Source organism: Ictalurus furcatus, chromosome 7 (assembly GCF_023375685.1).
Source record: "Ictalurus furcatus strain D&B chromosome 7, Billie_1.0, whole genome shotgun sequence".
Classification (NCBI taxonomy): Eukaryota; Metazoa; Chordata; class Actinopteri; order Siluriformes; family Ictaluridae; genus Ictalurus; species Ictalurus furcatus.
The window spans coordinates 8312460-8323481 of NC_071261.1; the positions used below are offsets into that span (position 1 = coordinate 8312460).

The 11022-nt window shown below is 41.2% G+C and overlaps 1 protein-coding gene across 1 annotated transcript; it reads left to right on the forward strand.

Annotated features, from left to right (window-relative positions):
• The first annotated feature begins 236 nt into the window (after nt 1-236).
• On the forward strand, nt 237-10165 carry rgs20 (regulator of G protein signaling 20). The gene is made up of 5 exons (XM_053628171.1): nt 237-624; nt 3058-3233; nt 3730-3819; nt 4246-4480; nt 8923-10165. The coding sequence occupies exons 1-5, from the start codon at nt 562-564 to the stop codon at nt 9109-9111; spliced, it is 753 nt and encodes a 250-aa protein (XP_053484146.1). The 5' UTR covers nt 237-561; the 3' UTR covers nt 9112-10165.
• The last annotated feature ends 857 nt before the right edge of the window (nt 10166-11022 follow it).

Below are 11022 nucleotides of genomic sequence, written 5' to 3' on the forward strand. Positions count from 1 at the left end.
TTAGTAGTAGTAGTAGTAGTACACTTATTATTAGTATTATTATTAGTAGTAGTAGTAGTAGTACACTTATCATTAGTATTAGTAGTAGTAGTAGTAGTATACTTATTATTAGTAGTAGTAATAGTACACTTATTATTAGTAGTAGTAGTAGCTAGTAGTAGTATACTTGGTATTATTATTATTATTATTATTATTATTATTATTATTATTATTATTATTGCCCTATTCTCCCCCAAACCACATACCATATTTATTACTTCAGTCCTATAGTGCCTTAGGTGAGGTATAATGTGGCAATTTTATTAGTTATTTGGATTGTAGTCAATAATAATAATAATAATAATAATAATAATAATAATAATAATAGCGTGCGTGTTTGTGAAGAGGAAACAGGCCACACAGACCCGTTAAACGCGCTCATTGAAGACGCACAGCGCGTCGGTGGCATGCAGTGGATTTTACGCTACCGCCACCGCGAGTTGCAGGAGGCGCGCATGCGCACTGACCACAAGCGGCCGGTCTTTAAAAAAAAAAAAGAAGGAAAAAAAAAAAGGATTCCTTATGCCAACCGATGTAATCAAGGCGAAGAATTATCTCTTATCTCTGGGCATACATGGTGATATTGTAAGTATGGGCATGGCAGTTTCTCTTTATACATGTGTAAAAATGTCGATGTCGTGGCGACGTTTGGGGGTTTTTTCTCCTTTTTTTCTTTTTTTTTTTTTTTGACGTTTCAAAGCGGCATGGCATGTGTGAGGTCGGACTCGCTTGCCAGAGATGTCTCCTTCCCGATGGAGAGAGATGATGCTGGAGCCCTTCACTGGGGCCACTTTCATATCCACTAGGAGGTTGTTGTTGTTGTTGTTGTTTTACTGTCAAATCGAGGAGCTCAGTGTGTTAAAAACGACCTAGTGTTCATTTCCCTTTCTGCGTCGCGGCTCAGGGTTTATACGCTTCATGCTGTGATGCTGTCATTTTCCTCATTTCATTTCTGTTTTCCTCCTGTTCCTCATCGGGTTTCCTTCTGCCAACCCAGCTCAGGAAAATCTCTATAGGCCAGCTGAGTAGCCTAATAGGACCAGGGTGTTCAGCATATGTGTGTGTGTGTGTGTGTGTGTGAGAACATTAAACATGCCTGGATTCGTTGCTTATGGAGCAAAAGGCAATGATCACTGATGAAGAGCTCAGACTGCAGTTGGAGATGCGCCCCCACCTCCTCCACCACCTCCTCCTCCTCCTCAGTGAATACTCCAACAGCTTTACCCATCATACACAGCAAAAAAGCCAGCGTGGAATTAACATACACAAGTGATAATATATCATCTATATGGGGATATATATCTCACCACTAAGAATTTTAGCTGTTATGATTCCCTTGGAAAGGAACTGAGTACAGAGGACCTCGGTGATGTTCAGCGAAAAAGAACATATTTGCTTTGGATTGTATTTCTTGTTGAGCACCGATACGGTTCCGATTATTTATGTCTCATGAAAGCAGCGTCTGTAAGTCCTCGGATGGCAAAGCACAGAGCGAAACCCTGGCTGTTAAATCAGCAGGCACTGCAGTTATAAATCGAGCATGGAGAATTGATAGCTGTATGTGTGAGAAAAAGCAAGCGAGGTGTGAGAAGAATGGGTATTTAACCAGTTCGGTGAATCGATTCGATTTTTAAATCAGGATCCTTTTTTTTTTTTTTTTTTTTTTAAAATAACACGGGAAACGTGTTGGTAAACGGAACAATGCAAGAACTGGTCAGATGTGTTTCAAGAAGAAAATGAGTCTTTGATAAATAAGCAGTTGAACGAGCAAATTCGTAAGTCGTAAGTTAATTACGCTTCGGGTTACAAAGACAGTCCGGTACAGGACACGTATCTACTCTTTAATATGAACACTGCTTGACATGGAGGTTAAAGGAAACAAAATTTGGAAGTAGTGTTGTGGCATTGCCTCTGTTTCTTGATGATATTAATCTTGAATGTGTTGTAGTGATTTCAGCTCTGTGCGGAATCGTGTCTTTTACTTCCTCGCCGGGAAACGTTTCCAAAAGTTACAGGTAGTGTGTTACCGTGCAAAAAAAAACAAACAAAAAAAACTACACACAAATGGTTTACTGGGAAAGAAAGGAAATCAGAAATCTGCAGAAACCGAAAAGTTCCAAACAAACCATTGCAGAGATCTTTCATCAGTCCAGCAGCAGATTGAACTGGTACGTGAGATTACATTTCCGTCAGGTGTCCCTTCGTGAAAGCTGCCGGAGAACACGTCAGAAATGATCGAGTGTAGCCTAATTAAATGAATAAAAAAACAAAAACAAAAAAAAACAACACATGCAGTTAAAGGTGATCCTGCAGGGTTTTTTTTTTTTTAATGCTTTACAGTTTGTGATGTCCTTGATTAAGAATGAAAAGAAAGACATAATACTGAATTCATTCTTGATCGTTTTTTTATTTTATTTTCTACCTTCACGTTTTGCCTTAGTTATATGCCGGAGGATATCGCTTTGATAATGGAGACCATCACACGCATCAAATAGGAGGTGCTCCTTCTTCCTTTTGCAGAAACAGAGGAGATATCACTTGCAGCTTGTGGGGGAGTGTGGCGTAAGACATGTTAGAACAGCTTTATTTATGGTCTAGTTGAAACATGCCTATGCTCAAAGATTCACCATCATTTGTCATTTCATGGGGGTAAGATTCATTTGTATTGATCCGGTCATTCTTCTGCAAAGGGCAGCATGCAAAGTAATAAAGGGCATGTAAAAAAAAAAAAAAAAGAATTGTTTGAATCTTCGCCATCCTCGAGATGTTGTTGATGATTTTTTTTTTTTTAATTATTTGAAATAAATGCGATGCTTAAAAGATCCTGAAAATGTCAGAAGATTGGACAGTGTAAGAAGAACCTGAAAATGCCAGATGATCAAAAACCTCCTCCACCTGCCATGTCCTCATTATTACATAACAAGCCACCGGTTTCATTTGTTAATTAGATAAGACTGTAGCGGTGTTGAGTGTATGCTATGTTGGCTGTGTGTCTCAGTGGTCTGGTGTCTCCTGCAGCCCATGGGATCAGAGAGGATGGAGATGCGAAAGAGGCAGATGTCGGGGCAGCAGGAGCTGGTGGCGGGAGGCACAACGACGGGAACGGTGCCAGCCCAGCCCGAGCAGGCTGGTCAGGGCGAGCGCGCCTCTAACGCCTGCTGTTTCTGCTGGTGCTGCTGCTGTAGCTGCTCATGGTACGAGTCTTCTCATTCCTTCACACCAAAACCTCATCTGCACACCGATTGAGAATTTAACTTGAGTCATCGCTAAGATTTTAACGAGGCGAGTCAGATGTCTTATTTCGTTGCTAGAAAGAAAGCCACACCGGTCATGCGCGCGTTAAACTATAACCCGTGTCATCGCTGCGCCTCGGCTGTAAACCGAGACGTCGTGAAAAGGTCTCCTGTGCTACGCAAAATTAATTCCGGATGTACTGGAATCGTTTAGTACTTGGAACACACGGTCTTGGTTATCCAGCAGTGGGATGCAAAGATGGGTCCGTCATCAGACATCATAACAAAGTATAGATGTTAACAATAATAATAATAATAACAAATTGGAACCAGATATATATATATATATATATATATATATATATATATATATATATATATACAAGCTGATACAAGGCTTCCTAATTTCCTGTATGTGGTGTCTCTGTTGGATCATGATGTGCTTAATACCTTGCAGTCTCACTGTTAGGAATGAAGACAGGGAGGAGAGGAACCGGAAAGCCTCGCACGACATCAAAGCTGAGGACCCCGGTGACTGCGAGGAGAGGTTGGTTGGTTCATTCATGTTTCAAATGAAATAAACCTCCGTAAGATGTAATTACCTTACGTATAATCAGTGGGAGTGGTGTAAAACATTCTAATTAAGGGATCTAAGGGGAATATTACACTCAATAATGTTTATTATATCGAATACATGGGATTGCGCCAATATCTCGGAATTTGAAGTAGTCAAAAATATTTAAGTCGTACAGAATGACTTGAAACAGTGCATTAAATGACAGTATCTGTGTACAGAGAGGCTACAAAGTTTTTGGGGGGGGGTTTTTGTTGCTTTACAGAACAACTGGAAAAGCAAATGTGTTGACAATTTTGTCCTCAGAGATCAAATAAAAAATATGATGTTAATGCTGCATAGACTGTAGCCGTTACATGGTGAAAGCTTTTCAATAAACCCGCTGCTTTAACTTGGCAGTCCAAAGCCCACTATGGATGAAGTGTGCTCATGGGGGCAATCCTTTGACAAGTTGATGCGTTGTCCTGCCGGACGTTGCGCCTTCCGGCAGTTTCTGCGCACCGAGTTCAGCGAGGAGAACATGCTCTTCTGGCTAGCCTGTGACGAGTTCAGCAAGGAGACCAACAAGAGCGTCATCAAGGAGAAGGCACGCCTCATATACGAGGACTACATTTCCATCCTCTCACCCAAAGAGGTGTGTGCTTCTGTGTGCGTGCGTAAACGTAAATGCGTGTTGTCCGACTTCACCAAGCCTTCCCGTCACCACCATCTCTACATTTCCGTCATGACTAAAACGTTAAAAGCTAATCGCGCCATACACACAAACTAATTAACACTCGTATTCACGATGTTTCTTCATAGTTATAAACAGGCTATAATTGAACTAATACGTTTGAGCCTTGAAAGAGTTTCAGGTAATTAAACAAATAATACGCCAAACACATATCTGCATAAAGCGTGCTTTACAAATTATACAACTGACTACAAACCAAAAATCCAACAGGTCCAACAAGCAGAAACTAAGACCTAAGAAACAGGTAAAGAGTCAATAATGACACGAGAAAGACTTAATTGCATACTCGAAGAGTTTTAAACACAATAAGTAACTGAGACAATTGACTGGCCTGGTGATTTGATGGTACCGCATCTTCACTTCATCGTTCTGTTTGTATCTGTATGGTGTGTTTGGGGTCTCTACCCATATCAAATAATAGAGGCTAACAGTCGGTGAAGCTTCTGGGTAAACGCTGTAGTAGTCAGAGCGAAACGGGAGGACGTTAATTGTGCATTTTGCTTTTCAAATGCCGTTTAAATGACAAAATGGTGGATTGGTGGAAGACATGTTTAGCAAATGCCTAGAAAATGGGATTATCAAGGCCATAGGGCATAATTATTTGTAGTTTCCATTAATGGTAATACACACGGTCTTCTACTGACCACCATCACCAATACAACTGAGATTTATTGCACTGTGAAGATCAGTCTGGGTGAATTATTTGAAATCATGCAGATGTTTGATGGCCATAGGGACTAAATGGATAGACTAATGAGATTTAACTCTCGCAACATGAAGGCCGTACAGATGTGGATAAATCACAGCACTCACGACAAGCAAATTTCATAATTCCGGACTATTAGTCCATTTCATGTCCGGACTATTTTATTTGTAGTTGCCTGGAGGACAATAGGTTCAATGACCAGAGAAAAAGGGGGGGGGGGGGGTCTTATTCCCTTCTGACTTTCACAAAGCAAAGGTTTTCACTTTGTTTGTGTCATGTAATGGTGTTGGAGACGGATATTCAACGGCAAGTGCAGTTAAAGCTTTTAACGAAGAGACAAATCCGAATCGTAGGGCAAAATCGTGGTGAAAAACAGGCAACAGGTCAGGCGATCGGCAAATAGGGTAGACGGGGCAAAGGCAGAGCACGGAAAACAGGATCAAATCCGGGAAACTAGGAACAAAGCTCAAAGGTTCGGTACGGGTCCGGCGGAAAACACAGAAACACGCAATACTTCGCCACGAACAAAGACGCACGAGGGGTTTAAATATACGACGTAATCGATGGGAATGACACAGGACAGCCGAGATACATCGGGAAATAACCAGTTACGTAACGACGGCGGAGACGGGACCGAAACCAAAACAAACACGTGCCGAAAGTCGACGAAAACCCGATAGTTCTTAACCCGAGCGGAAATCCGTAACATGACATATGCATGTTGAAATGTGATATGAGCTTTGTGGATGTGCAACACACCTGTAAATACACCGCGTGCTTATACTAGAGAATCGGAGCGAAATGAAGTGCAGTGCAAAGAGCACGCAAGTCAGGTGTATATTACGTGCGATGACAGCGACGTCAGCGACTTGCTGGAAGTCAGCGACTTGCTGACGTTTTTTTTGTTGTTTTTTTGTCAAGGGCACAAACACGATGCAGTAATAAAAGAAGAGGGAAATGATATGGCCGAATCGCCCTCTCCCAGGGAATTAAGTTAGTGCTCCTTAGTCCGTGTTAATGAGTTGTCATTGGAGTATGCCATCTACTAGGTTATTTTACGCCTAGTCCGTCAGGTCTCTGATCAACAAAAACACGGGACCAGCCAATCACATTAGAGCATCCACTTGCCTGGCGGGCTAGCTAATGAATTCATGATTTGTCCTCCCGTGCTTCGGTAGTTTTCCTGCTTGCCTAGTAGTTACCTTTCTGAGCTTGTGAGGTGAACCTTTTTGAAGTTTGTAAGCTGAAATCCAAGCAGTGATAGAGGGTCACAGTTGTGAGAAATATAAGAACTCACTCCTAATTGTAGATTTTATTCCTGTCTCAATTGCAAGTTTCAGTATAATCTACGCAGGATGTCCCTTTTGGATAACCGAGGCCGCGATCCTTCTTTTAAACAGAAGCAGGGGGAGGGAAACAAAAAGCCCTGCTAAATATACTCCATAGCTTTAGTCTTAGTAGCGGAGCGTGTTTAAATATGACTAGGAGACGGGTTAATGCTAGCCAGCAGATCAATGCTGCAATTTCCTGGACAATGAGAGGGTAAACAAATAACACTGTATTTGCTGTACACCTCCTTTAGGTCGTTGTAACAGGTAGGAATGACGGTTTCCTATTTAACGCATACAGTAATTGTAGGCACCTAGGTGACCGAGTAAATATCCCCCTCCGTAGTTCAGTCTAATACCAGTTGTGCTGTCATAATGCCGCCTTACGTGTTGGAGAGCAAATCGCCCGTAGTGATGACTTGAAGAAATAAAGTACGTGCAGATATTAGGTTTATGTTGCCAAGTTATCCACATTGAAATTCCCTGCCGTCTAAGAGGAATAAAATATAAATAAATAAATAAATAAATAAATAAAAATGGAAATGTCAGTGCAGCAAATGGTCACTGGCAGTAGAAACTGTTTTGTAGCAAAGCTTTAACCCCAGCCGAAACAGTACTCCAGAGACTGCTGGGGTGGATCTCCGTGCTGACATTAGGGTATGAGTCATGGACTTGTTCCTGATTGTTGCAGTAGCAGTTCAGTCAATGTTTACTGTGATGTTTGAGCTGCTCAGATAGGAGAGTTGTAAACACTAGCTGTACTGCCCCCACTTTGTGGTATATCGGGTGAGGTGCGTTTATGAAGAAGGTTATCAAGTTTATTTCACGTTTTTAAGAGGGTGAAGCCCCGTGTGTACCCCTTCACGCAGGGCTTTACAATAGATCGCACAGAGGGTGGTCTCAGTTCAGCCACCGGCATCGGAGAACGTCGACCAACGTTCAGGAGCTTCCCACCACCTATTTTTTTCGCTGTCAGGACAATCAAATACTCACAGATCACAGTTATCCTTACAGTGAGCAAAGATATGACGGTGGCTGTTTTGGAAATGTTTCTACTCGAATCGTTGGTGTTTTAAGTAAAAATATCCCACGGTAGTTGAAAGCACTTTTTAAGGTCAGCTATCATGCAGATGTGCTAGGAAACCCTGATGTTCTCCATGCTAGTGATCTTGGCTGTGCACAGGTTAAGACTTCCGTTTGTACTTTTTGGGGGGGCCAAAAGTATGTGGACACCGGACCATCACGCTCGTATGTCGGCTTTCCGAAAAACCGTTCACACAAAGTTGTAAGCACACAATCCTCTAGAATGTTTCGTATGCTGAGGCATTAAGATTTCTCTTTCTGCCAAGGTTGATGTGGCCCGCACCCTGACCTCAACCCCATTAAACACCTTTGGGAAGAACGGGAGTGCCGACTGCGCACCAGGCCTTCTCGCCTGACGTCGGTACCTAATGTGGACGAATGTGCCCAAATCTCACAGCCATGCTCCGGAATCTAGTGGAAAGTCTTCCCAGAAGACCGGAGGCTGTTATTTCAGCAAACGGGGACCAACTCCATGTTAAAGCACACGGATTTGGAAGGATGTGATGGTCAGGTGTCCATATACTTCACCATATAGTGTATTTGATTCATGCAGCGATCACATTAAAGTCTTCCGTCGCAAAAATGAAGTGTAGAACACAATTACCGAATGTCTTTATTCGATTTTTTAATACCAATCCACCGACCAAAGATAGGCCAGAACATAGACAGTGGGTTAAAACACTCATACAGGCAACTGTAGAAATCCTAAAAGCACGACGCAGATGTAGCTCATTGGCCGAACCAGTGGTGAGTAAGCCAGCAATCAAGAGTGAGGACAGAGAAGAAAAAAAAACAACAACTACAGAGCAGAGTCATGTGAAAAATTCTTTCAGTTAGGACTGCCACCTAAACATAGGTCTAGTGAGTGTGGTGAAATAGGCTAGGGCAGTCCGAGCTACAACTGAAGCATTCTTGAGCTACTGGTTGTGCTTACAGAGTTTAATTACTATGGCTCAGTGGTTAAGGCTTTGGGCTATTGAGCTTTGGATTACCATTTGGAATGGTTGTGACCACTAAGCTGCCATAGTTGGGTCTGTGAGCAAGACCCTTAACCCTCAACTGCTCAGTTGCATCCTGTCTCAATTTCGGATAAAACAAAAAGCATCAGCTAATGAGAGCAAACGAACAAATGTTACAGAGAGATTCACTGATGAAGTTTCCTATAACAGGAATTTGTTTTTTTATTACACCTTCAATAACACTGAATGATTTTGTTCCTCTACCAGGTGAGCCTGGATTCACGCGTCCGGGAGGTAATAAACAAGAACATGCTGGAGCCCACGTCTCACACGTTTGACGATGCCCAGCTCCAGATTTACACGTTAATGCAAAGAGACTCGTACCCACGCTTCATGAACTCCCCTGTCTACAAAAACCTCCTCAAGAGCGTCTCAGAGCAATGTCCAGAATCCTAAATCTCTGTGATCCCACTCGAATTCTCCCTTACTCTTCTTCTTTTTGGGTTCCTTTTTCATTACGTGGAGTTTGGTTTTTAAAAAAAAGAAAAAAAAAACAAAACAAAAAAAAAAGGACCTCACCGTGGGTCCTCCCAGGGATTTTACCACATTAGAGATTCTGTACCTGAACAAGACACTCAGGTCTCCAGGTCACTGGATTGTCAAACAACGTCTCAAATCTCCTGAGGGCTCAATACCACAAGTACTGCTACGAATCAACATAGCAAGAAGCTCCAAAGGATTATCAGCGCATTTTCATCTTTTGAAGCGAAAGCGTCTCTTTTATTTGTTTTGAATCGTCGCAATTACAAACCGTGTTTTTTTTGGGTTTTTTTTGTATTTACTTTAAAAGATGATGTGATGCCCAGTATAGGCTATTTACAGTATACGCATTAGATATATTTATGGATTTGTAGTATATTTCACGGAAAAAAAAAAAAAAAAAGAAGAAGAAGGATTTATGGTGTAACAGGACACGTTCGGTTCTAGACAATGCGTATGAGAATCAAAGATCAAGTCAAGTCGAGGCAACACATTGTGTTTACTCAAAGGAAACTGTGTGCTGAACTATATTTCACTACCTGTCCCCTGTCATAATAACCTAGCATGTCCAATTGGAAAAGATCTTTCTTACTTATTTATGGCAGGGTTTTGTTTTTTTTTTTAACTTAAAACTACTATTAACAATAGACAAAGAGTGAAACTATACATTTCTGGTCAAAAGACATGATACAAGTCTTAAAATGCCCAAACGTCATGTTGATGAACTTTTGTTTTTTCTTCTTCTTTGATGGCTTGAAAATTGCTGGCTATTATATGACGCTAATATATTACGGTAAATAGACACGGACACCGTATCTCACGTAGTATATAATTTGGCTCGGTATCCAGAGCACAAGCCGATTTCTGTCCTTTATCGTAGCAGTTGTGATAAACCCTTCTGAGATCAGGTTTGAATCGTTGTTTCTTTAACACGCGGTTCTTGACACGAGCTCTCTTGTGTAGGAATCAATGCTGCGTCAACAACATAGAGCTGGTGAATAAACGACTGCACAAGCAACCCTCTAATTACTGTAATTCTTCTGTGGTGTACCCAATGTGGCTCGTCATTCAGTTTCTGGACTTCAAGCTCATAATCCATGTTTTATTTTAAATCCAGTATTACCTGGTTTAAAAAAAAAAAACAAACAAAAAAAAACCTGTTCGTATCCAGTTACCTCCAGACCTCACGTGATGGCTAATCTTTACCTATATCCAAAAAAAAAATAAAATAAATAAAAAAACGTGCCGACTAGAAGGCAGGCTCGAGATCTTATATAAGCGTAAGTATTAAAATCATCAGAATTACTTAGAACTAACTGTCTGGAGATGAATAGAACCGTTGAAAAGCGAAGCTATTTTACTATCGTATCAAATATGTTTAGGTTTAGATCAGCATTTCCCAATCCTTTGTCCTCGAGTCCCTCTGCGCTGTACATTTATTTATTTATTTCTTTATTTTTCCCATTTCTCTTAACTCCATAGCTCTTAAACCGTCAATGAGGTAAACGCTTTTACTAAAACGTGTCATACAGGGACACTTCAAGACCAGGATTTGGGAACACTGACTTCCCAGATTAAATGGATGAGTATTTAGGACACTTATTTGTAGGTAACACCAAAGTAGCCAAGTCCAGTTAAAACTGTGTTATTACTAGTTTACGCTCGGAAAAGCACTGACTAGAATCGCTAACCCTGTTGTTGTTGTTGTTTATTTTATTGGATAGTTTTGTCAGTTATTTTCTTGCCTGATTCATGTCGCTCAAAGACAAGATCCTCACTCGGGGAAGTGCCTTGACATTCAGTCGTGACATCTCTCTTATGGCAATA